This window comes from Mobula hypostoma, chromosome 11 (genome assembly GCF_963921235.1).
Source record: "Mobula hypostoma chromosome 11, sMobHyp1.1, whole genome shotgun sequence".
In the NCBI taxonomy this organism is placed as follows: domain Eukaryota; kingdom Metazoa; phylum Chordata; class Chondrichthyes; order Myliobatiformes; family Myliobatidae; genus Mobula; species Mobula hypostoma.
Genome location: NC_086107.1, coordinates 75443451 through 75470843, shown reverse-complemented (window position 1 = coordinate 75470843; position 27393 = coordinate 75443451). Strand labels below are relative to the sequence as shown.

Genomic DNA, 27393 nt, shown 5'->3' with positions numbered 1-27393 from the left:
AATTTGATGGTGGAGTGGAAGAAGCTGTTTGAAACGTGTGTATGTCCTCAGGCTCCTTACTGGTAGCAGTGAGAAAAGGGCATGTCCTGGGTGATGGGGTCCTTTATAATGGATTCTGCCTTTTTGAGGCATCATGTTTGAAGGTGCTCTGGATGCTGGCTAGTGCCCATGATGTAGATGACGTGAGTTTACAACTTTCTGCAGTTTCTTTCCGATCCTGTGCAGTGGCCCCTCCATACCAGATGGTGATGCAACCAGTTAGAATGCTCTCCATAGAAATTTGCAAGTGTCTTTGGTGACATACCAATTCTTCTCAAACTCCTAATGAAATATAGCTGCTGTTGTGCTGTTTTGTAATTGCATCAAAGTATTGGGACAAGGATAGATTTTCAGAGATGTTGACACCCATGAGCTTGAAATTGCTCATCTTTTCCACTTCTGATCCCTGATGTGTTCCCTCAACTTACCCTTCCTGAAGTCCACCATCAATTCCTTGGTCTGAACGCTGAACTGTAGTGAATAAACAGTAGCCTGACATAATATTACTTTTGTCTAGGCAATCCAAGGCCAAGTTGACATCCACTGCAAATCTAGGTCTTTGCTTAAGCAGGAGTTGATTCCAGCCATGACTAACTCCTCAAAGCACTTCATTGCAGTCGATGTGGATGCCACTGAGTGATGATTGTTGGGGCAGCTCACCCTGCCCTTGGGCACTGGTATGATTGCCACGAATTTGAAGCAGTCAGATACTCCTGACTGCAGCAGTGAGAGATTGATGATGGTAGTGGTTAAGGAGTGTCTGGACATGGAGTTTTGAAAGAGACGAGCAATAACAAGGTGAGTAGTTAGAAAAGCAGCTTACGATTTTTTTCTGGTTTCAGGGAATCGAACCTGCGACAGTTGTCAGTGTTAGAGCTGTCAGATTCCAATGCCCTAACGTCACAGCGTGCAGGTAGGTACATCTGTCAGGTCTCTGACCATGGGGTAGGTTGGGCTAAGGATTGGTGTACAGCAAAAAGAAAAGAGCTCTTGACAGCCCATGTTGGCAGGTATTTGAAACCCAGGATTGAAGGTCTTTGAAATTACAGATCAGTGCTCATAGGATGAAGGTAGTTAACAGTCGAGTCAAAATCAGATTTATTATAGAAACATAGAAAATAGGTGCAGGAGTAGGCCATTCGGCCCTTCGAGCCTGCACCGCCATTTATTATGATCATGGCTGATCATCCAACTCAGAACCCCGCCCCAGCCTTCCCTCCATACCCCCTGACCCCCGTAGCCACAAGGGCCATATCTAACTCCCTCTTAAATATAGCCAATGAACTGGCCTCAACTGTTTTCTGTGGCAGAGAATTCCACAGATTCACCACTCTCTGTGTGAAGAAGTTTTTTCTAATCTCGGTCCTAAAAGGCTTCCCCTCCATCCTCAAACTGTGGCCCCTCGTTCTGGACTTCCCCAACATCGGGAACAATCTTCCTGCATCTAGCCTGTCCAATCCCTTTAGGATCTTGTACGTTTCAATCAGATCCCCCCTCAATCTTCTAAATTCCAACGAGTACAAGCCCAGTTCATCCAGTCTTTCTTCATATGAAAGTCCTGCCATCCCAGGAATCAATCTGGTGAACCTTCTTTGTACTCCCTCTATGGCAAGGATGTCTTTCCTCAGATTAGGGGACCAAAACTGCACACAATACTCCAGGTGTGGTCTCACCAAGGCCTTGTACAACTGCAGTAGTACCTCCCTGCTCCTGTACTCGAATCCTCTCGCTATAAATGCCAGCATACCATTCGCCTTTTTCACCGCCTGCTGTACCTGCATGCCCACTTTCAATGACTGGTGTATAATGACACCCAGGTCTCGTTGCACCTCCCCTTTTCCTAATCGGCCACCATTCAGATAATAATCTGTTTTCCTATTTTTGCCACCAAAGTGGATAACTTCACATTTATCCACATTAAATTGCATCTGCCATGAATTTGCCCACTCACCCAACCTATCCAAGTCACCCTGCATCCTCTTAGCATCCTCCTCACTGCTAACACTGCCACCCAGCTTCGTGTCATCCGCAAACTTGGAGATGCTGCATTTAATTCCCTCATCCAAGTCATTAATATATATTGTAAACAACTGGGGTCCCAGCACTGAGCCTTGCGGTACCCCACTAGTCACCGCCTGCCATTCTGAAAAAGTCCCGTTTATTCCCACTCTTTGCTTCCTGTCTGCTAACCAATTCTCCACCCACACCAATACCTTACCCCCAATACCGTGTGCTTTAAGTTTGCACACTAATCTCCTGTGTGGGACCTTGTCAAAAGCCTTTTGAAAATCCAAATATACCACATCCACTGGTTCTCCCCTATCCACTCTACTAGTTACATCCTCTTTTAAGCTTTTATAGATATGTAAAAAGGAAAAGACTGGTAAAGACAAATGTAGGTCCCTTGCAGACAGAAACAGGTGAATTGATAATGGGGATCAAATCTGTCTTATGACATGAAATTTGTTATTTTACTGTAGTAGTACAATGCAAAGACTTAAAATTACTAAAAATTACAAAATAAATGGTGCAAAGAAAAGGGAATGACAGGATTGGGTTCATTTACTGTTCAAGTAGCTGTTTCTGAGTTGTCGAAAGAGTGTCTTCAGGCTCTTCTACCTCCTCCCAGATGGCTGTAATACGAAGAGGGTATGTGCTAGAGACTCCTGCCATTCCTTTTCATTCTTTACATTCATAGTCAATGCTCTCAGTACTTTTCTATTACATGCCTATACATCAATGGCACTACTACCACTCATAGCCACTAACGCCTTTATAAAGCCTCAGTAGTGCGTCCTTGCTTTTACATTCTAGTCCTCTCACAATGAATGCTAACATTGTATTTGCTTTTCGTACTACCAATTTAACCTGCAAGTTAATCTTAAGGGAATCTTGAATTAGGACTCCTAAGTCCCTGCAATTCTGAATTCTCCTCCCATGCAGAAAATTGTCTGTGCATTTATTCTTCCTACCAACATGCATAGTCAAGTGTCCCCTGTGTTATAAACATGAAAAAGTCTACAGGTGCTGGAAATCCAAAGCAATGCACACAAAATGCTGGAGGAACTCTAACTCAGGCAACATCTATGGAAATGAATAAACAGTCGATGTTTCGGGCTGAGACCCTTTTGCAGGACTGAAAAGGAAGGAGAGAAGATAAAATAAAGAGGTGGGGGAGAAGGAGAATAGTTAGAAGGTGATGGGTGAAGCCAAGTGGAAAGATAAAGGGCTGGAGAAGAAGAAATCTATAATTTTATCAAAATGTTTTTCCATTCTTAAACACTGCTTGGTATCTCATTGTATGTTCCCTTGTTTGGGCTGTTAATACATTATCAGATGAGCTTTTTACAAAGGCTGGTATCATTTCTGGTAATTTCTTTCAGTTGCTAGCTAACTTGGCAGATGTGAATAAATACGATTCTTTATCTTTCCTGGTTAAGGTAACACTGACGAATTATTTTCTAGCCAGCAGTCAACGTACGGTTGTAGAGCTGTTCTACCAGCAGGTGGCCAGAAGACAAATTCTTTCCCGATTGTTATCCCAAGAAAATAGTCCTTTAAATCAGTCGACAATCAACTGGGGACAAACTGGCATTGCCATTACAAACTACCTCCTCCAATATTTGTATCCTTTACAATGGTGTTTAATACAGCAGTGTAATTATCTCTTTGTAACTTGCATGGTCTACAGAGATCATTAGAGACAGACAGAAGCTAAGGGAATAGCTGAGAGACAGGATGCTGAGATTGTGAGCAGGTAAATTGATAATGTTTTTTATGAATACTTACAGGTCACTTGAAGAAATTGAGATGTTTCAGGACAGTAACCTGTCGTTGGAATTTTGGTCCATGTAACCTGTTACCATTATACTATGAGTTCAGCTGATAAAATGGGAGTGGGCTGTCTGTATTCTTTCCTTGACATATGCCACTGAGAAAGGATTAGCTTTTCTGTTAGTTTTCTTTACTGCACTATTTTTACTGACTAACAAATATATACCATGATATAGTGGTCAGTAACTAGACTGATAACCCAGAGGCTTGGGAGAACAATTAAGAGATATGAATTTAAATCCCAATATGTTCACTGTGGAATTTAAATTGAGTTAATAATTTAAAAGTAACAGATTGGTTGGAAATGATCACAGGCCACTGGATTGTCATCCATCTGGTTCACTGATGCACCTTGGAGTTGAAATCTGTTCTTTCCCATTCTTGCCAAGTTATGACTCCATATCCATGGTAACAGGTTGATCACTAACTGATGTGAGCTTGTCAGTTCTTAAACATTGTTAAACCAAGGAATAAAGAAACTGACCACCTGGCGTCAGGGTAGGCTCTGAGATTGGACTGCAGAGTTGTTCCAACCATAATCCAGCTCCTCACGAGTACTTGGGAGCTGTCCCACAACCCATTCAAGCAACAGCCTTGCATTCTTGTCCTGTTGACAGTGTTCTAGATTGCTCCATTTGTGCGGAACCAACTAAAAAGTAAATCAACCCCCCCCTCCCCAAATTAATCCCTCCTACCTACAGAATGTCCATATTCCTCCATCTTTCTCACATTCATGTGCCTATCTAAACATCTGTTAAAAGCCTCTAATGTATTTGTATCTACCACCATACAAGACAGCTCATTCCAGGCATCCACCACTCTGAATTAATGAAAACTTGCCTCTCACATCCCCTTTGATCCTACCCCCCTCACCTTCAATGCATGCCCTCTGGTATTAGACATGTCTACCCTGGGGTAAAGACACACTCTGTCCACTCTGTCTATGCCTCTCATAGTCTTAAAACCCAACTCTCCTCCCAGCTTCTGCTGTTCCAGGGAAAACAGCCCAAGTTTGTCCAGCCTCTCATGATAGCACATGCCCTCTAAACCAGACAGCATCCTCTCCAAAGCCTCAACATCCTTCCTATAGAGGGACGACCATTTGCAATACTTCAAATGTAGCCCAGTCAGAGTTCTATAAAGTTGCAACACTACCTCTTAATGTTGAACTCAGTGCCTCACCTAAAAAAGCAAGTATTCCATAAGCCGCCTTAACCACCTGATCAACCTGTGTAGTCACTTTCTTTCTTTTTAAATCTTTTTATTAATTATTATTGAAAATCAACAACAGAGAAAGATGGATATACTTTATTGATCCCGAGGGAAATTGGGTTTCGTTACAGCGCACCAACCAAGAATAGAGCATAAATATAGCAATACAAAAACCACAAACAATCAAACAACAAAATGCAAACTATGCCAGATGGAAAATAAGTCCAGGACCAGTCTATTGGCTCAGGGTGTCTGACCCTCCATGGGAGGAGCTGCAAGTTCGATGGCCATAGGCAGGAACGACCTCCCGTGCCGCCCAGTGTTGTATCTCGGTGGAATATGGCTGAAGTCCAACAGTAAGAAGTTCAATATCCGGTCTACAAACATGTTCCTCGATCGTAATATGACCCGGATTGCACCATCTGTTGTTAACCAGAACAGTAAGCGCTGGAAGCCATCCATGGAAAAGATTTGATCGGATATGCCCTCGTGCAGCCCCGTTCCAGTAAAGCACATAACACTGCACTCCCGAAATGTTCTCTGACACCTGGCTATCACCGTGAACTCGTCCATTTTATTACCCACCGAACTCCTCTTCTCCATAAGTCTCTGTTGTCTCGACCCAGTCCTCTTTTCTCGACTTTGTGATCCCCCTCTGCATCCTCTGTGTGTTTTCCTCGAGATTTTAGCAGGGGTGTCTGCCGCTCGGCTCGCTAAACCGGCCGGCATAAGCGCAAGCAGCTGGTCCCTGGAATGAACAATGCGACCATGCTTCTGTCCCGCTAATGAGACGTGTCAGGATGTAACTATTTCCAGCGCTAAAAACCCGAATAAAACTCTCTCCACCAGCATGTTAGAGAGGGTGCAGCTTCAACGTGTTACCGTGGAAAAAAAAATACAAAAAATAACCTAAGTTAAAAAGTAAGAATACTGATTGAAAGGGCTGTAATAGGCTGCATGAACGACCGGCGGTTGCGCATATCAAAATAATCAAGATAACATATCCATATGTAGAGTAAGAGTTAAACTATCAACCAGGCTGAACAGTATATCAATAATAATCAAAAAACAAAGTATTAAAGCTTTTTTATGGAAAAAAGGAAAGAAAGAAAAAAAAGAACCCTTACTAACTAAAACAGAGAAAACCCCTAATAACTTTAAAAAAAAAAGGGGGGAACCCATTTGGAGCACAAACCTGGAGCTATGCACCATACAAGCTTCTATTTTAAAAAAAATGTCAAACGGCCAACCAAATCCATATAACCAAGCATCAGAAAAGGACCATCTGTATTAACTCAAGTCAAATGATAATAACAGGCAAAAAACCCCACCTTTTCTTGAAGTCGAATTTAGGATCAAAAGTTCGACTTCTAATTTTTTCCAAACTAAGACATAACATCACCTGAGAGAACCACTGTATCAAAGTGGGAGCAGAGGCATCTTTCCATTTTAATAAAATAGCCCTTCTAGCCAGCAATGTGACAAATGCAATTACGTATTGGTCAGATATAGAAATACCGTGAATATGTTGAGGAATTATACCAAACAAAACTGTCAATTTATTAGGTTGTAAATTGATTTCTAAAGCTTTAGAGATTGTAGAAAAAATAGATTTCCAAAATTGTTTCAATACAGAACACGACCAAAACATATGTGTCAATGTAGCTATCTCAGTTTTGCATCTATCACACTGACTATTTACGTTAGGAAATATTTTAGACAATCTCTCCTTCGTCAAATAATAACGATGTACAATTTTAAATTGAATTAGAGAATGTCTGGCACAAATCGAAGAAGAGTTAACCAGTTTCAAAATTCGCAACCAATCTTCTGTTATCAAGGTCATATTAAGCTCTCTTTCCCAATCTTGCTTAATCTTAAGGATAATTATCCTGTTGTAATAGTAAATTAAAAATTTTCCCAATAAAACCTTTCACTAAAGGGTTCATTTTTAAAATAATGTCTAACAGGTCAGAGTCTTGTGTATATGGAAAATTACTTAAATATTCTTGTAAAAAATGTCTGACCTGAAGCTATTGCAAAAAATGTGAGAATGAGAGAGAGTATTTAGTTATTAATTTCTCAAAGGACATCAATCGACCTTCTTGAAACAAGTCCATAAAGGAAAAAATTCCTTTATTCCTCCAAAGAGAAAAGGTAGGATCACTAAGTGAAGGTTTAAATAAATAGTTTTGATAAATTAAACTAAAAAGGTTAAATTTTTTAAGATTAAAAAACTTACGAAACTGATACCAAATTCGTAATGATTGATTAATCATAGGATTTATATTTAGAATAGAAATTTTGGCTAATTGTATAGGTAAAGGAGCTCCTAGTAATGAAGCTAAATGAAATTGTTTCACAGTTTTCAATTCCAAATCAATCCAAGATGGTCGTTCCTTTTTATCGGTCCAATATAACCAAGAACACGCATAACGTATATTAACCGCCCAATAGTACATTCTTAAATTAGGCAAAGTAAGACCTCCATCCTTTTTTAATTTTTGTAAATGATATTTTCCAATTCTTGGTCTTTTATTATTCCAAACAAAAGATGAAATAATAGTCAACCTGATCAAAAAACTTAGTTAGAAAAATAGGAATGTTTTGAAATACATATAAAAATTTTGGTAAAATCATCATTTTAACTGCATGAATTCGACCTACTAACGAAAGTGTAAGTGGATTCCATCTAGAAAAAAATTGTTTCATAAAATCCACTAAGGATCTAAATTAGCTCTATAATGTCTCCGTAATTTTTAGTGATGATAATACCTAAATATTTAAAAGAATCCGTAACTTTTAGAGGAATGTTATATGTAGAAGCGGAATCATTTGAAGGAAATAATTCACTTTTATGCAGGTTTAATTTATATCCTGAAAACAATCCAAGTTCATTTAATACTTCCAATAAGCTAGGATAGATTCTTCGGGATTTGAAACATAAACCAAAAGATCATCCACATAAAGGGAGATCTTATGAATTGTCCCATTTATAGAAATTCCTTGGATATTTTTAGCTTCACGAAGTGCAATAGCCAAGGGTTCTAACATCAAGTTAAATAACAGAGGACTTAATGGACATCCTTGTCTCATACCCCGGAAAAGTTGGAAAAAGGGGGATCTACAGTTATTAGTGATAACAGTGGCAATAGGGCTTTTATATATCAATCTAATGCATTTATTAAAATTAGTACCAAAGCTAAATTTCTCTAAAACTTTAAATAGATATTTCCATTCAACTCTATCAAATGCCTTTTCAGCATCTGGAGAAACAACACATTGGGGAGTCTTAGAGAGGGATGAGTATATAATATTTAACAATCTCTGAGTATTAGAGAATAATAGCCTTTTATAAAACCCGTTTGATCCTGAGAAATAATTTTAGCTAGTATATTCTCCATCCGATTAGCCATTATTTTTGAAAGAATTTTGGCATCCACATTTAATAATGAAATAGGTCTATATGAAGCATAATCAGTAGGGTCTTTATCTTTCTTAAGAATTAAAGAAATAGAAGCTTCATAAAATGTGGAAGGTAACTCTCCTAACAGAAAAGAATCTTTAAGCATTTCCAACATATAAGGAGTAAGCAAATGTTCAATTTTTTTATAAAATCCTACAGTAAAACCACCCAATCCAGGCTTTACCAGATTGCATTGAAAGAATAGCTTTCTGAATTTCTCTTTCAGTAAAAGGAGCATCAAGAATTTGCTGATCTTCGACAGATATTCTAGGAAAATCAATCTTTTGTAAAAAGGCATACATATTAGAAGGGTCAGCTGGAAACTGAGATTTATAGAGTTCACTGTAATAGTCTTGAAAAATTTTATTAATATCTTTATAATTACAAGCTAAACTACCATCTCCCTTACGAATTTTTAAAATTTGTCTTTTAGCTCTAACTGCTTTAAGTTGAGATGCTAATAGCTTGTTACTTTTATCTCCAAACATATAAAATTGACTTTTTAATTTAAGCAAATTTCTTTCAATAGGATAAGTTAATAGTAAATCATATTGTGATTGAAGTTCAACCCTTTGTTTAAATAAATCAACATTAGGAGAAACTGCATAAGTATTATCCAGATCTTTAATTAGTTTGGAAATTCTATCTAACTATTTTTGTCTGTTTCTTAAGTTTAGCCAAATAAGATATTATCTGACCTCGCAAATATGTTTTGAATGTATCCCATATAATCAATTTCGAAACATCTCCCGTATTATTAAAAAGAAAGAAATTTTTTTATCTGAATCTCTATAAATTTAACAAAGTCTGAACTTTGTAATAAATTTTCTGGAAAGCGCCAAGGCAAGTTTACATTACTAACATCATTTAACTCAAAAGTTAAGCTTAAAGGCGCATGCTCCGAGACTGCAGTAGTATCATATTCACATTTCTGGACTTTGGACAAAAATTGAAAATCAGCTATAAAATCAATTTTGGAATATTTATTATGAACATGTAAATAAAAAGAATAATCTGTCATTAGGATGTAAATTTCTCCAGATTTCTATCAAACCAAAATCAGTTAAAAAGGAATTAATAAGTGTTGCCGAACAACTCGGAAGCTGCTGATTGGTTGAACTTTTGTCAATCAAAGGGTTTAAACAACAGTTGAAGTCACCTCCCATCAGCAGCATATTCATTTAAGTCTGGTAATAAACCAAATACATTTTTTTTAAAAAGGATCATCTACATTAGTTCCGTATAGATTAACCAGGACAATTTTTCTATTACAAATTGTTCCTTTAATAATTAAAAATCTACCATTATTATCTGAAACAATGTCTTCTTGAATAAATAAAATATTAGATTTAATAAAAATAGATACTCCCTTTGTCTTATTTTGACAAGTAGCATGGTTTTAAAGGCCCTTCCATGTTTTAAAAAACCTATTTTGATCGCCCATTCTGATTTGCGTTTCTTGAGCAAAAATTATATCGGGTGGGAATCGATTAAAAACTTTAAATGTCTTCCTTCGCTTAATAGGGTGATTCCAGCCACGTACATTCCAACTAATAATGTTTATCTGTTTAAGTACTATTGGATATTATTCTTAAACACAACAATACACGCATACCATCGCGGGCTAATCAAAGATGGCGGTGATGAATATAACCAAATAGAAAACACGCATGCTCCGGAACTCCATAATGGGAAAAAATACAAAAAGTGTGTGAGAAAAAAACTCCCACAATAAACCCCAAAATACAAAAATACCCCCAAACCTCCCACCATCCCCAAAGATGGAAATCTGGCAAAAGAGAGAGAGGCCAGAAAGCATCCCCAAGAAAAGACATAACGGAATTCCGTGTGCCGCTCAGTTTAAATAATGATTAAAAGTTTTTTCTCCCAATTCCCCCCTCCCCCTTACAAAGAAAATACGTAACCTTAAGATAAGAAAGCCCAGCAAAGAAAAAAAATTTATACTTAATCATTGAAAATAAGCTAAAGGAATGCAAAGACAGTCTCCAAAGACGCCAAAACAATACTATTAACCCAAACAGTTTAATCTCTAAAGAGAGAAAAGCAGCGCCATTATTCTTTAACTTACTACCTTATTTAACAAAAGAATTAAAGCTAGTTATCTATTACTAAACACTCCATAATATAAGAAAAAAATCTATATAAACTGCAAGCAAACTATCACTTAATTAATAAAGAAAAATAGAAACAGATAATCAAACCAGTTCACAATCTATCCGCTGTATTAATTCACTCCGTATACTAAACAGTCTTCAAAAAAAAAGTCATTCTTTAGTCAAACCAAGAAGGCCACCTCTTCTTTAAGTAATCCATCGATCAAAAGATATCTTCAGCATACCGAAATCTTCACAACCTGTTTTCTTTCAGAAAATTATTCGGAGACTCTAATATCCTTCATACATCAGCCGACTCCACAATAGAATTGACAAAATCCAATGCTGCTTGGGGATCCAAGAAGACACGAGGGGTAGAATCTTTAGGAAATAACTTTAGTCTCGCTGGATATCTCAAGGATGGAAAAAGAGTTTTTTCGTAAGCGATTTTCATGACAGGTATGAATTTGATCCGTTGTTCCATAACTTCCGGTGGATAATCTTCATAAAAACGGATCTCGGAACCATTAAATTTAAAAACTTTCTGTTTTCTTGCACATTTTATCATTTGGTCTTTAACTTTAAAGCAAAGAAAGTTGACTAAAATTGGTCGAGCTTTACCTGACGAAGTGAAAATTCTGTGAGCTCTTTCAATATCGGGAGGCTGAGATAGAATATCGGGGAACAGAGATTGAAACAGATTGGCAAAATAATCCAATAAATTCCCAGTTTCAGAGCCTTCCTGAAGACCCAGAATACAAATGTTATTTCGACGAGACTTTGCCTCTAAATGGACAATTTTGCGTTGAGCCTGTTCCAATCGGGTTGAAATATCCGCAATCTGACGTTTTGATTCTTTAAACTCAGTATTCAAGGAAAGAATATTTTCCTCAATAGTCTGTAAACCCTGTCGGAACGACTTCAACTCAGAAGTGTTATCCATTTTGTTATCGAGACCCATCAACATACGTTCCAAATGCTCAGCCCAAACAGGCATATCTTCTGATTTTTCTCTCGAAGTTTTTCCCTTCCCATTGCTGGGTTCAAAAGGCTGTTTTCAACTTCTTAAAGGATACGACATAATGACCACTATTTCCCTCTAAGATCCAAAAAATAAAAGTTGAATAATTCAAGGTTTAGACTGGGGAAAAGGAGGAATTAAAGGCAGCCACAAAATTTATGTGTTACTCCATTGATTACAGGCGGAAGTCCCCACTTTTAAGGAGCTATAAACTTGGATCCCAAGATTTCTCTGCTCAGCAACACTGTTAAGGATCTTGCCCTTAACAATGTACTGTCTTTTTGCATTTGCAACACCTCTCATTTAACTTGTCATTTCTGTGGACCCATATCTGCAACTGATCTATATCATGCTATTTTTTTTTCTAGTCTTATACACTATCCATGACTCCACCAATCTTGGTATCATCTGCAAACTTACTAACCCACCCATCTACATTTTCTTCCAGGTCATTTATATACATCACAAACAGCAGAGGTCCCAACACAGATCCCTATGGAACAATACTAATTACAGAACTCCAGCTGAAATAAGTCCCTTTGACCATGACCCTCTGTCAAGCCAGTTTTGAATCCAAACTGCCAATTCACTGTGGACTCCTTGCATCTTAATCTTCTGGATTAGCCTCCCATGAGGAACCTTGTCAGACGCCTTGCTAAAATCCATGTAGACACATCCACTGCCCTGCCTTCATCAGTCTCTCTCGTCGCCCTGAAAAAAACTCAATTGGTACAGCACAATGTGCAACGCACAAGGCCATGCAATGGGAGGAACTCAGCAGACCAGGCAGCATCTGTAGAAAAGAGTAAACGGGCGACTTTTTGGCCCGAGACCTTTCATCAGGACTGGAAATAAAAGGCAAGTCAGAGTAAGAAAGTGGGAGAGAGGAGGAGGAAGTAGTACAAGCTGGTGGGTGATAGGTGCAACTGGGAGAGGGAGGAGGGGGTGAAGAGCTGGGAAGTTGATTGATGAGAGAGATAAAGGGCTGGAGAACCGGGAATCTGATAGTGTAGAAGATCATGGAAGAAAGGGAAGGGGGAGGAGCACCAGAGGGAGGTAATGGGGGTGGGGGTGGTAAGCAGGTAAAGTGAGTGAGGGAAATGGGAATGGTAAAAGGGGTTGCAATTAGTGGAAGTTAAACCGATGTTCATGCCATCAGGTTGGAGGCTGCCCAGGCGGAATATAAGGTATTGCTCCTCCAGTGTGAGTGTGGCCTCATCGCGACAGTAGAGGAGGCCGTGGACTGACGTGTCGGAATGGGAAGTAGAATTGAGAACCAGCAGGGTTCTCCGGAATTAGGCCATGGGTTTCCAAATGCTTGTATACCTTCTCTAAGAACCTTCCCCAGTTTTTTTTTTCCTCCTCAAATAGAAGAACAACATTAGCCACTCGGCGGTCTTCTGGGACCTTGCCTGTGCCTAGAGGTCAAGGGCCCAGCAATCTCATCTCTTGCCTCCTTCTATAACCTGAGCTAAATCCCATCAGGCCCTGGAGTCTTATCCACCTTAATACTCATTAAGAGGCCCAACACTTTCTCCTCGTTGAACTCTAAATGCCCTAAACACACTTATATACTCAGCATTGATCTCCTGGTCCTCCACATACTCTTCCTTGGTAAATACTGAAGCAAAGTACTGTAAGTACTTCACTCACATTTCCCGCATCCAAGCAAATGTTACTTCCCCCCCCCCCCACTTATCCTTGAATGATCCCACCCTCTCCCTAGTTATCTTCTTACTCTTAGTGTATGCATAAAATGCCTTGGGATTTACCTTAATCCTACCATGGCCCTTCCTGGCTTTCCTAATTCCCTTCTTGAGGTTTTTTCTGGCTATTTAAACTCCTCATGTGCTTTGTATGGTTTTAACTTCTGAAGTTTTACGTACTTTTCCTTCTTGACTAAATTCATCACCTCTCTGGGCATCCAAGGTTCTCTTATCTTTCCATCTCCATCCGTCCTTCTAACAGGAATGTACCTTTCCTATACTTTGCACAATTGATCTTTAAATATCCTCCACTTTCTGATATGGACTTGCTAGAGAAGAGGTGTTCCCAATTAACACTTAATTCCTGCCTAATGACCTCATAATTTGCCCTATTCCAAATTCAGACTCTACTGCAAGGACCTTATCTATCCTTATCTAGAGCTATTCTGAACATTAAGGAGTTGTGATCACTGTTCCCCCACTGGAAGGACAGTCACCTGGCCAGGCTCATTATCCAACACCAGGTCTAGTATGTCCCCTCCCCTCATTGGACCATCCAGATAGTTGTTTAAGAAACCTTCCTGAATACACTTGACAAATTCTGCCCCATCTAAACCCCTTGCACTAAGAAGGTCCCTGTTTGAATTGGGGAAGTTGAAATCCCCTATGACAACAGCCCTATTATTTTTACACATTTCCCTAATCTGGTTACATATCCGTTCCTCAGTGCCCTGGTGGCTATTGGGGTGGGGGGTTCTGTTGTACAGTCTCATCAGTGTGATCGTATCCTTCCTATTCCTGAGTTTTACCCAAATGGATTCGGTGTCTGACCCCCTTGATAATGAGTTTCCTGAATGCAGCTGTGATATTATCCCTCGTTAGTAGTGCAACCCCCCCTCCCCCCACCACCCCCTTTACCACCACCTCTGTCTTTTCTAAAACTTGGAAAACCTGCTGTATTAATCATTCATTTCTGCCACACTCTCAACCAGGTTTCAGTAATGGCCACAACATCGTAGTTCCATGTACTGATCCATGCTCTTAAATTCATCACCTTTACCCATAATACTTCTAGCATTAAAGTATACACACTTCAAACTATCTGACCCATCATACCTATTATTTTGATTTTTGCCTTTCACTACTTCCCTAACATCTACCTGCTGGTCCGATCCTTCCCTTACTGACTTCGGGCTCCATTTCCCAGCCCACTGCAAAACTAGTTTAAACTCCAAAGTAGTATCAACAAACCTCCTGGCCAGGATATTGGTTTTCCTCCTGTTCAGGTGCTACCTGTCCCTCTTGTACTGATCACCTCTCCCTCAGAAAATGTTCCAATGATCCAAGAACTTGAAATCCTGTCCACTGCCCCACCTCCTCAGCCACTCATTCGTCCGTACTATCACCTCATTCCTACCTGCACTAGCCCGTGGCATAGGGAGTAATCTGTAGATCCGAAGAAGAGGTCATTCTCTTCAACTTCTTTCTAACTCTGTGTACTCAGTGCATAGGACCTCATCCCCTTTCATTGGTGCCAATATGCATCATGGCCCCTGGCTGTTCACCCTCCCCCTTGTGAATATCTAGCACCAGGGAGGCAACAGACCTTCCTGGTGTCTCTTGTGGCCATATAATCTTGCTGAACTGCTAACTATAGAATCCCCTATAACTACTGCCCTGCCTGGCTTTACCCTTCCCTGTCGAGCCTCAGAGCCAGCCACAGTACCACTAGCCTAGCTGCTGCTGTCGTGATCTGGTGTGTCATCTCCTCCCAGCAGTATCCGAAGAAGAATACTTGTTGCTGAGGGGAATGGCCACAGAGGAACACTGCACTGACTTCTTAATCCCCTTACCTCTCCATGTGGTCATCCGCCTACTGTCTGAAGCCTGTATTCTGGGTGTGACCACCTGTTTAAGAAGTCTGATCTATAATATTTTCAGCCTCTCAAATAGTCCTAAGTACAACTCCTTGACCCGGTCTGTCAGGTGCTGAAGTTAGGTGTACTTCCCACAGATGTAGTCATCAGGGAAACCATCAGGTATCCTGAGTTTCCATATCTGACAGGAGGAACATTTCATCCTGACTAAGGGAGGGGAAAAAAGGCCTGCCACTCCTAAACTGTACCTCAGCTTGTTGAGCCAAAGCCTTCACATCACTCAAACAATGGCTGCTCTGTTTGACCTGACCTACCTTTCATTCGCAGCTGAGTTTAGCCCTCTGACACCAACACTTACTGTGTCTTACCAGCTCTCGCACAGCCAAAAAAGACCAGCCTTGCCCAAATCTGCTCCTTTTATGCTCCAACACTGACACTCACACTTCCCGTGCCTGAGCCGCCAAAGAGGATCAGATTTAACCAAGTCTGCTTTTTTATATGTATAGTCCAAACTTTGGTAGGGCTGATAAATGTTGTGAATATTTTTGTTACAGCAGCAGTACGGTGCAAGGCGTAAAATTACCGTAAGCTACAAAAATAAATCATACAAAAAATAAATAATGAGGCAGTGTTCATGAACCGTTCATAAATCTGATGTCCATTATTGTTTGTCATCTATTTCAACTATCTGGATGATCTGAATAAGCAAATTTGCAAATGACTTCCAGTTTGGGGGTGTAGCGGACAGGGAAGAAGACTGTCAGGGCTTGCAGCGAGATCTGGACCACCTAGGGAAAAATGGCAGGTGAAATTTAATATAGAAAGGTGTGAGGTGTTGGACTTGGGTAAGGAGTGCTGCAGAATAAAAGGATCTGAGAATACTGGTCCATAATTTATTGAAAGCGGTGTCATGGGTAGAGAAGATCATACGGAAAGCTTTTGGCACATTGGTCTTCATAGATGGAGTATTAAGCACAGGAGTTGCAATGTTGTGTTGAAGTTGTATAAAATGTTAGTGAGGCCTAATTTAGAGTATTGATGCAGTCATGTACTTACAGATGTAAATATAAGGTTGAAAGAGTACTGAGAAAATTTACAAGGATGTTGTTGGGATTGCTGGACCTGAGTTAGAAGGAAAGATTGAATAAGTTAGGACTTTATTCCTTGGAAACTAGAAGATTGCAGGGAGATTTGATAGAGGTATACAAAATTGAGGGGTATAGGTAAGGTAAATGTAATCAAGCTTTTTCCATGGCTGGGTAAGGCTACAACCAGAGGTCATGGGTTAAGGTTGAAAGGTGAAACGTTTAAGGGGAACATGAGGTGAAACTTCTTCACTCAGAGGGTTGTGAAGAGTGTGGAATGAGCTGCCAGTGCAAGTGTTGCATGCAAGCTCGATTTCAACATTTAAGAGAAGTTTGAGTAAGTACATAGATGGGAGAGAGGGGTACGGAAGGCTATGGTCCAGTTGCAGGTTGATGGGAGTAAGCAGTTTAAATGGTTTGGCATGGAGTAGACTGGCTGAAGAGCCTGTTACTGTGCTGTACTTTTTTATGACTCTATGGAGGGAAAGAAGTTGTTCCTGGATCATTGAGTGTGTGTCTTCAGTCTGCTGTAGCTCCTCCCTAATGATAGGCAACGAAAGCATATCCCAGATGGTAAAGGTCTTTAATAATGGATATTGCCTTCTTCAGGGTGCACCTCTTGCAGATGTCCATGATGGCCAGGAGAGTTGTGCCCGTGATGGAGTCAGCTGAATCTCAATGCTTTGCGGCCTTTTGCATTTCTGTGCATTAGAGGCACCATACCAAGCCATGATGTAACAGTCAGAATGCTTTCCACTGCATATCTGTAGAAATTTGCAAATTTGCAAGATTCACCTCAAACCCCTGATGAAGTACACCACTGGTGTTTTTTTTTGTGATCGTATTCATGTGTTGGGCCCAGGTTGACCAGGAGATTGAAGATGCTCACCCTTTCCACCAATGAGGACTGATGTGTGTCCTTCCAACTTCCCCTTTCTGAAGTCCACAGTCAATTCCTTGGTCTCGCTAACACTGTGTGATATTTTTGTTGTGACACCACTCACCCTCATTTCTATTGTCTCACTCATCTATGCCCCTTGTTGCCATCTGAAATTCTGCCAACAAGAGCTGTTGGTTAATTTGTATATGACATTTCAGCTGTGCCTAGCCACATAGTCATATAAGTATAAAGAGAGCAGAGCAGTAGCCTAAGCATGTATCCTTGAGCTACATCTGTTGATTGTCAGCAAGGAAGAAAACCATTATTGGCTATAATTATTGCATTCTGTGGATATGGTAATAAATCAACTTTTTGTCTTCATACTGATTTGCCCTTTACCCTTCTAAGTTCTACCCCCTCTGGTGTTGTTTCCTCCCCCAAAAGCTTCAAGGAGGCATGTGTGCTGGTCTGTTCACCTGATAGTGAAACCATTGGGAATAAGAGCTCACAAGGTCAAACATTTCACCTGCTCCATCGAAACATCTTTCTGTGACTGCACATTTTGTTCCCTAGTGTGTTGCTCATGTCAGTTGTGTTTTGACCCTCTTCAGTGGTCTTGGGCATCCTCATTCTTCCTTAGCTCTGATTCAGATGGCCAAATAACACCAGTTTTCTGTTTCCGGAGTTTCTCATGGGACACTGTCAATATGTACAGCTTCAGGTACGTGGTTTAATTTTTCTATTCATTACCTCTTAAAGAAATGAAACTTGAAATCTCAGTCTGAAAGTGTGATGTCTTAGTATTGTGAGGAGCTTTAGCTGGCAGCTTGATTTTGCTGCTATGAGGGAGACTGATGAATATTTCTGGCATTCCTCACTAGATTCCCATGCATTTTGATGACTTGTATACAGCTGCTACAGTTGGCATGCTCATAACTGTCTCCCACCCAACTTAAAGAATAAAAAGGCCAGAGTTAGGTGGGATATGAACCAGGTTTCCCTGTTATTTGGCTAAAAAAAAACAATAAAGGGGCTAAAATCCAGGGCTAAGAGTGATTTTCCTTGAAACGGCAATATCTGAACAAGTGCAGCATCCATCAGCCCAATAAAATTGGCATTGTTGGTGCTGGTGCCATACCTAGAGCATAGCAAGGTAAATACGTCTGGATGTCAGTTGTCTTCAATTATGTGTTTGATCTTTCTGAGAAGAACCCATGAGAGGATCTTTGCACTGTATTGTGTACAGCTCACCTAATGGAGTCCCAACTGCAGGATGTGGATCATGGGAATGTGGGTACAGTTGTGGGGTGGAGGAGCACCAGAGTGCAGATTAGTTTAGATGGGTCATAGCAAACAATTTTCTCCCTCTGCTTCAGTTTGTTGAGCTGCAGATGATTGCATTTACTTTCCTTGTCATGTCTTCATAGCATCTCCCCACCAGCAGCAGCCTGCTATTACAAAGTAACTTGTTTATATGTGTATAATATGCTGCCCACGTGTAACTTTTTCTTCTCCCTCCTTGCATCACTTGGTTTGTATTCTGTGTTTCATGGGCAAACCAAGTCTTGTTTACTGTGAAATAATCTGAACTTGTTAACACAATTTTGAAAAACTGACTGAATTGAATTAATGTTTCGTGCTGGGCTTGTGTAGCTGTAGCCCTGTTTCTGCCAGCTAATGGGAAAAGCTGAGGGAAGGCTGCATGTAAAAATCTGTCTGTATTGTGATTGTGTGCTCTAAGCTGTGAATTCTCACTGTTGAGATACTTTGTTGTGTTTAGTAAATGCCTCTAACTATTTACATGTTTTTAAAGGAATATGTGCGTCTATTACAACCTTGGTGTGAAGTTAATGTTGGCTCACGGCGGTTTGTCCTGGGACAGTGTTACCTGGCCACAGGTGAAGGGTACAAGGTAAGACTCTGGTGAGAGTGAAGGATAAAGAATGTTGATGACAGAATTGTGTTGCTGCTTTCAGCACTAGCAATGGACACGGGTGAAAATTGTACATTACTTCCTTGCACAAATGAGAAAATCTGCAGATGCTGGAAATCCAAGCAACGCACACAAAATGCTGGAGAAACTCAGCAGACTAGGTAGCACCTCTGTCGACATTTCATGCCAAGTACTGTCAAAGGGTCTCAGCCTGAAACGTCAACTATACTCTTTTCCACAGATGTTGCCTGGCCTGCTGAGTTCCTCCAGCATTTTGTGTGGGTATTACTTCCCTTACTCATGTTTGATTTTCAACGCAAATTCCTTGTTTAACGGAGTCCAAAAACAAATGAACAGCTCTCAATAATGTTGTAATTTCAGCCTATTAGCTTGATGAATGAGTAGGTAGATAGTGGGTGAGAGCCTGTTCTGAATCTGGGAGTAGGTTATGGAATGGGCATTAATTCAAAACTCATTCCAGTACAATGCAGCAGTGCTTATTCAGTTGAATTTCATTTACTGCCTCAGTATAGAAGTATTTATGAGCTAAGTGACTAACTACTTCCTATGTGATCCAGTTAGATCAGAGTGTACTCGTGTATTTCTATTTGTGACAAGGGATTACCAATAAAAGGGTTCCTCTTCCCATGCAAGTTTAGTTATTCCTGCTGTCTGACAGTAACACAGTACTCCTTGGCACTAATACGAAGACCACATCAATTTCTACATGAATGCTGTAGTATCTAGATGGAGCTTGCTGTCTCCTTTCCCAGTCAATGCCTCCCCCATTCATTCTACATTGAATATGTGCACTGCATAAACAAATAAATCCCTCCAAGTCCAAGACCATTTCCTGTCACAATCTATGTTCCTAGCTCGTGCCTTCATTCCTATTCCTTTACAGCTTTCTAAATCCAGGCTGCACTTGACCTGAGTTTCCTCACTGGAGATTTCCACATCATTAACCTGTGCCTGAAACCCTAATTCACTCTTTTGTTTCCGCTGGATAAAATTACTCAGATGAACTTCTGGCCGGGTTTCCTCTTGTTGTTCTCTGTAAAACTGCTGTACTCCATCCCATTCACACATCATCCTCACCCCATCTCCTCACTGGCCTGCACTGACTTCACCTTAAACAATATCTCTATTACAAAGTTTTTATCCTGCCCTTCAAACTCCTTTATGGTTGTGGTGGTCATTTGTCATCTTCCCCATTTCTATAACCCTCCAGGTTGTCTCTACTCCAATTTTGTCTTTACTGAGTTTACCCTTGTCAGCATCATCAGTCTCTCCTTTGACTGCCAAAATTAAGCTCCAGAATCCTTTCCTGAAGCCTCTCAATGCCTTCCCCCCCCCTCCCCTCAGTCTCTTGGCCATGCCGTTGGTCATTTTGCCCTGGTATAGCATTCTTTGTTTGATGCATCTTCTGGGCAGCACCATGGTACTTCTAGTGAAGTAATGGTACATCTAGAATTTGCCGCTATTCACTTGAGAGGTCAGTGAACAGATGCATGAGATAGCGATCTGTCCTGTTTTTCCTCTTCAGTCCATTCCAGTAGGTACAAGGTGATGAAAACTGGTTCAGATCTCTGACCTCCCAGTCAGGTGTCATATATTCCTTGGATTTGCAACCTGTCAGTGCCACTACTTCTTTCCCAGGCTCTGGAGTGTTTCTGTGATGGTGCTGCAGCTGTGGGGAGGGAAGAGTTCCTGGACAGACTGATCCGCGTGGAGGATGAGGAAGCTGCCTCCAATCCCAGGGTGCAGTATTACAACAAGGTCTGTATTGAACAGTATTTTGGCTTCTCTTGAGTCTTCCACTAGTGCCAGCGCTGCTTGGGTACTGAGGATAAATGGGCTGCGATCTGACTTTGAGCACAGGATGGATGTGAACCTTTGTTTTTCAACAGGATGACTTGAGATTTTCATTTGCTTTTGATCCACAGTCATTATTTTCTATCTCCATTTTTGATTTTACATTTCTTGCTCCCTCCTGCTATAATTTCAATACCATTCTTTGCCATGTAGTTTTATGGTGCATCCGATGGCTCTGGGGTACCGAGAGATGCTGAAAGCAAAATGGAAGGTTACTTTCTCTTCCTTGTTCCTTTGGGACTCTAGCACTCTGTAACTGGGAATCCCCGGTCCTCTGCTATCATGTCCCTCTTCACCAGCAGCCTGCTTCAGCAGAGCGTCAGCTGATTTTTATTTCGCTTTGAGTTTTTCAGGGAACTGGTAAGAGTGGTTTCTGATGAGTGAAGAAATAAAAATGTTGCTGAATATCATGGGAAGGCTGAAATGTAGAAAGCACCTTTCATGAATGATTGGGTAAAGCACAAATCTAATGAGCTGTGACCATGTAAAATCAGGTTTGTCTGCTATCCCATTCTTCAATATTTAACTCCTTGAGTGGATTTTTAGGAGAAAAGTAAATTGACTATTTTCAAAGGTTTAAATGCATTTATTATCAAAGAATGTATAAATTATCTAACCTTGGGATTTAATTGCTTACAGGCAGTCGTAAAGCAAGGAACCCAAAAGAACCAGATTTTTAAAAAATAAGACCACTCCACCCCCCTCCCCCCAGTGCCCACGGAGAAAGAGACAAAAACATACACAAAACAAATCATATAGACCATAGAAGCAAACAACAGCAACAGCATTCCGAACCAAATTGAGTCCTTATAGGCCCAAAGCCTAGTATTCCATTTATCGTATTAGTGGGGCAAATCACCACATAGTTCAGACACGAAGCACAGCAGTCAGGGGGCAGTCTCACAGCCTTGGCATTGCAGAGAGAGAAGCCCAGAGCCTATCTGGGTTGGCGTTTAAATTGTCTGAACCTCGCACTAGAACCCAGCCCCTGCTAGCAAATTGCTCTGAGATTTCACTGCCAAAGGAGCCGTTCTCGATCTCTCCAAATCGACTCAGCACCAGAACAGTCCAACCTCATCCACCTCAACACCTTGCGTTTGCAGTCTATATGGCCCAGCATTTAGACTATTTGTTCAATTTGTACTTAAATGTTTGACTTGTGACTTTTATTGTAATAGCTACTGGGAGTATTTGGAACAGTCAGTTCAAGTTGTAGTAGTGAAATTCTGTATCTTCCCTTGCAGCACATTTGTAATTGCAGTCATAGGGATGTACTAAATCATCACCAGATTATTTTGAAAAAACAATTGAATAGGTCAATGAAAACAAAATTCAAATTCCATGTAGCACAGCTTTAATCTTGCTGATCTTTTGGTTTGCTTTTCAAAATAAAAACATTGTAATAGCAAATATATTCCTCCAACTCCATCAAGGCCCCATTTTTAAGTGCAAATGTTAGTTTTTAATGGAAATACAAAATCTTTGCCTCTAAACTGGGCTTGTGCATGATCTCCTGATGTGCCTGACCACTCTGCTTAGAGTTGGTACCCTCTCCTCCAGTGGTTATGTTTCACAAACTGCAAGCACATGTTCCTAAATATTAACCACCCATTTCAGATTGCACCTTCACAAACTGCTTCCTTCTGTTGCCATGAGTGCTGCAGTAGTGAACCATATTGCTGCATTCAATTGGATATGTGTTCAACTAACCACGTTCAGCTTTGAGCCCAATGTTGTATGCTGCTTATTCTTAGGTCCTGCGTTTACTAGAAGACATGGGGTTACCAGAGCTTGTTCTGCAGCTAGCAACAATTGCAGTGACTGAGGCAAGGGATGACTGGAAGATCCTGGTGTGTGACTTTTTTGTTTCATTTCTAATATGCTTGAAAGTATTGTACTACTATTTCAACATGTGGTGGGATACAGCTCCAGCAAGGATTTATTTCTGAGTCTCTAGTGTTTCACGTTCACCCCTGCCAGGGTAGAAATGTCAAGAACTAGTGAACATGTAAGGTGAGGGGGAAAGATCAGAGGAGATGGTGTGGGGTAGGTTAATTTATACAGAATGGTAGGTGCCAGGGGTAGTGCTGGGAGCAGGTAAATGGTGTTTAAGAAGGGCATATGAATATGCATAAAATGGAGGGCTATGGACCATGTACAGGCAGAAGAGATGCGGTTTAATTCAGCATCGTGTTCAGCACAGACATTGTGGGCAGAAGGACCTTGTGCTGCATTCTATTTCTGTATTCTGTATGTTCTATTTTTCCACACAGGCCATGCTGTGGACAAAGATCTTCAAGCATCATTTGGACCTAGGTCACAATCATCAGGCTTATGAGTCACTAACTCAGAATCCGGATAACAGCAGGTGAGAGATTGCGCCGTGAGATGTCACCATTGTTCTGCCCCTCTGGCCCCCATCCCCTTCAGAGTGGCAAACTGGCACGCTGTGGTGTGATGTTGAGTTCAGTGTTGTGCACATTGTTAGAGGGGGTGATTAGCAGGCTGGCCCATGAGCTCACCCTGGATCAGTTCCAACACAGCTGTGTTGTACGGGGTGGTGCCCTGTGTTGGCATGCACGGCCAGAAATTAGAACAGGAATGACAGATGTAACTGCAGAGTCGTCTTCGCCGGGAGGAATAGCCTCTTGTTCCTTTGCTGTTCAGATGGGGTGAGGGGGAGTGGTTTAAAGTGCTGGTGACCTCATCTTTTGTTACAGTGGGGCTCTTTTTGTGTTCCCACTGGTCAGTCCCCTAACTGATGTGAGCTTGTCCTGTGCATGGTACATCACTAGGTTTGCCACTGTCATTCTGTGTTAGCTGAGCAAGGCAGTTTTAATAGAGATCTGTGCAGTGTTTTCCATTATCTAAGGCCAGAGTTCAGAACTATAGCACCCTGTGTAATGATTTTTTTTTAATAACCCAGACCACTGCTGCTTTGTAGCTGAACAGGCAGCTGACAATGTTCACATTTCCTTTGAAAGTTCTTGCATTCTCCCTAGGTATATCTTTGCCTCCAGCAGCTGTACAGGGTATAGGAGTTCATTTGGAAAAATGCTGCTAATCTCTTCCACTTATAGTGATGGTGTTGTGTGCCACTTGATCTGGTTAGAATGGAGTCAATTTATTTAGTGTCTGAACACACATTTAAATTATCTCACAACGCGCTGGAGGAACTCAGCAGGTCGGGCAGCATCCGTGGAAAAGATCGGTTGACATTTCAGGCCGGAGCCCTTCGTCAGGACTGAAGAGGGAAGGGGCAGAGGCCCTATAAAGAAGGTGGGGGGAGGGTGGGAAGGACCCCACCACTAAGCACATCTTTCCCTCTCCATCCCTCTCCACTTTCCGCAGGGATCGGTCCCTCTGCGACTCCCTGGTCCACACGTCCCTCCCCATGGATCTCCCACCCTGCACTTATCCCTGTAAGCGCAAGTTCTACACCTGTCCCTACACCACCTCTCTTGCCACCATTCAGAGCCCCAGACAGTCCTTCCAAATGAGGCAACACTTCACTTGTGAGTCTGTTAGGGTCATCTATTGCATCCGGTGCGACCTCCTCTACATCGGTGAAACTCAACGTAGATTGGGGGACCGCTTCATCGAGCACCTCCGCTCCGTCTGCCACAACAGGCAGGATCTGCCAGTAGCCACCCACTTCAACTCTGCTTCCCACTCCCATTCAGATATGTCCATATATGGCCTCCTCTACTGCCATGATGAGGCTAAACTCAGGTTGGAGGAGCAACACCTCATATACCGTCCAGGTAGTCTCCAGCCCCTTGGTATGAACATAGAATTCTCCAACTTCCAGTAATTCCATCCCCCTCCCTTCCCCTATCCCTATGTCACTCTGCCCCCTCCCCCAGCTGCCTATCACCTCCCTCATGGTTCCACGTCCTTCTACTACCCATTGTGTTTTCCCCAATTCCTTCTTCACCTTTCCTGCCTATCACCTCCTGGCTTCCCCTCCCCCACCCCTTTATCTTTCCCCTTACTGGTTTTTCACCTGGAATCTACCAGCCTTCTCCTTCCCACCCTCCCCCCACCCCACCTTCTTTATAGGGCCTCTGCCCCTTCCCTCTTCAGTCCTGACGAAGGGTCTCGGCCCGAAACGTCGACTGTACCTCTTCCTAGAGATGCTGCCTGGCCTGCTATGTTCACCAGCAACTTTGATGTGTGTTACTACCAAACTGATGTTTGAAGCAGAGGTTCCTGGACTTTTCTGCACGGTACTTAAGAGATTTGTTTCTTTGCCAGCCCCTCTCCCACTCTGTCTTTCAGTGCCCTGGCCCCTGTTAAAACCCAGGCCTTTTAATGAGGAATGGCCCAGTTACTCACAGCCACAGGCTTCAGACTGATGATTAATGTTGATAAAAGGGACTGCAGAGGCAGGAATCCGGAGGAACAGCAATCTGCCGGAAGAACTCAGCGGGCCAAACAATATCTGTGGAGATTCAAGGAATTAGTGACATTCTGAGTTCAAACCCTGCATCAGGAACAACAGTCCTTGTGCAGTATTGCTGTCCTAAACATTGATATTCTTTATCTTGTCTGCACCCCCCCCACCCCTACACTTCCCCAACAGATGCTGCTCGATCTTTTGAGTTCCTCCAGCAAATTGTTTGTTGATCATTAATGATATAACCCCATCTTCCTAGTTAGAAAATTAGCAGAGGAAACTTCCAATATATCCAAGTGTCTTGTAAGTTTATGTTGCAATGACTTAATTTAGAAAATACTGATGGTATTATGAGCACATTGGTAACTGGAAAATGTTAAATGTATGGAGGATGTAACTGCAGCATGGAAAAGTTTAGGAAGGGGACCGAACTTATTACATTGTGATTGCGTGTGTAATGCCTCTCTCTCTCGTTCTCCCTCTTTTGTTCTTACTCCCTCTCTGACCGCCCCCCCAGACAGCTTGACTGCCTGCGCCAGTTGGTGGTGGTTCTGTGTGAACGCTCTGAACTTCAGGATCTGGTGGAATTTCCTTACATCAACCTTCACGATGAGGTATGTAATGCCCATGGAGGGTGGGGAGGAATTCTGCATGTGGCAAATTATTCCTCACTCATCCCAATTGTTCAGTCACTGCACTGAAAAATCCAGGTGAAGGTAGTCATCTTGGTGTTGGTACATGTTAGTTTTGTGCGCAGAGGTTACTTGGTTAAAAATATTTGATTTGATGGGACCAATGCTACATGCATCCAGTATTCGGAGGGTTCAATAGATGAACTCTTCTTGCCTGAAAGTATGAATGGGAGGGTGGCTTGAGGATTGAAAGTAGCCACTTTTGTGCTCCAGCTGAGGCCTTGGTTCCAGATTTTATGCTGCCTGTGCTCATGTGTTTCAGGTGGTTGGAATCATCGAATCTCGTGCCCGAGCTGTGGACCTTATGACCCACAACTATTACGAGTTGTTGTACGCATTCCATGTCCAGCGGCACAATTTCAGGAAAGGTAAAGTCTGGTCCTGCTTTCTCCGTTCCTGATTCCACAGCACCGGAGTACCAGATGTACTGGCAATGCTATCAATCTGAGGGATTAGCTTTGGTCGCTCATTATGCTCTAATGCACCTGTAACACCCAGTTGATCATTACACTGCAGTGCGCTTGTAGTGCCCAGTCAGTCATTACCCTCTAATACACATAGGTGTAGTTTGTCAATTGTAGAACAAATGTTTTCCCATTCCTCTACTTGACGTCATGGTGTAATAGGGTACACATGCGCTCTTGACTGTACACGTTGGTATTGCTATAGGCTTTTGACTCTTGTTCCAAAGGTTTGCAGATGTTGATACCTATCCCGCCATGCCTGTTCTTTTGTATAATCCTGCTACAGCTGGTCTTTGTGTCATTCTCTTCCCACCATGTGACCTTGAGCTCCGACATCAGACCAGTTCGTGCCTCTCCATCCCTGTCAGCTGAAGAGCAACCCGAGATCTTTCCATGCCTTTGTTGTGTTGTGTAGCTGAGTGGTCACATCCTCACTCAGTTCGGATTCACCCGTGGCTCTGTCAGAAGCTGCTTTCCCTAACATCGATTCTGTCTCTCACTGTCTACTGTCTCTGGGCTTTGGCATCCTATTTAAGGTTGGCTGGTCATGCACCCTACATCCTTTCTCCCCATTCCCACTCACCATCTTGGTCCCTCAAAATACTGTTTGCTTCAGACTCAGCAATAGGGTCCAATATCCCAAGTTATTCAAAGCTGAGCTTATTGTCATATGAACGAGTAGTCCCTACCATCTGACCAACAGTCTCTTTGACCCTGTACCATAAGGCAGGAGGTACCATAGTATTAGGACAAGGACTGTTAGGATGGGAAATGGCTTCTGACCCCAGGCTGTGAG

The 27393-nt window shown here is 41.6% G+C and overlaps 1 protein-coding gene across 2 annotated transcripts in view; it reads left to right on the top strand.

The window, feature by feature from the left end:
• The window catches only part of nup160 (nucleoporin 160), a 127836-nt gene that overhangs the window by 69841 nt on the left and 30602 nt on the right, over positions 1-27393 (top strand). For both annotated transcript variants that reach the window (XM_063062298.1, XM_063062299.1), the window contains 9 exons: positions 882-952; positions 3505-3664; positions 17886-17955; positions 19048-19146; positions 20827-20946; positions 22797-22892; positions 23316-23410; positions 25959-26055; positions 26396-26501. In XM_063062298.1, the coding sequence (XP_062918368.1) occupies positions 882-952; positions 3505-3664; positions 17886-17955; positions 19048-19146; positions 20827-20946; positions 22797-22892; positions 23316-23410; positions 25959-26055; positions 26396-26501 (914 nt within the window). The remainder of the gene's footprint in view (positions 1-881; positions 953-3504; positions 3665-17885; positions 17956-19047; positions 19147-20826; positions 20947-22796; positions 22893-23315; positions 23411-25958; positions 26056-26395; positions 26502-27393) is intronic.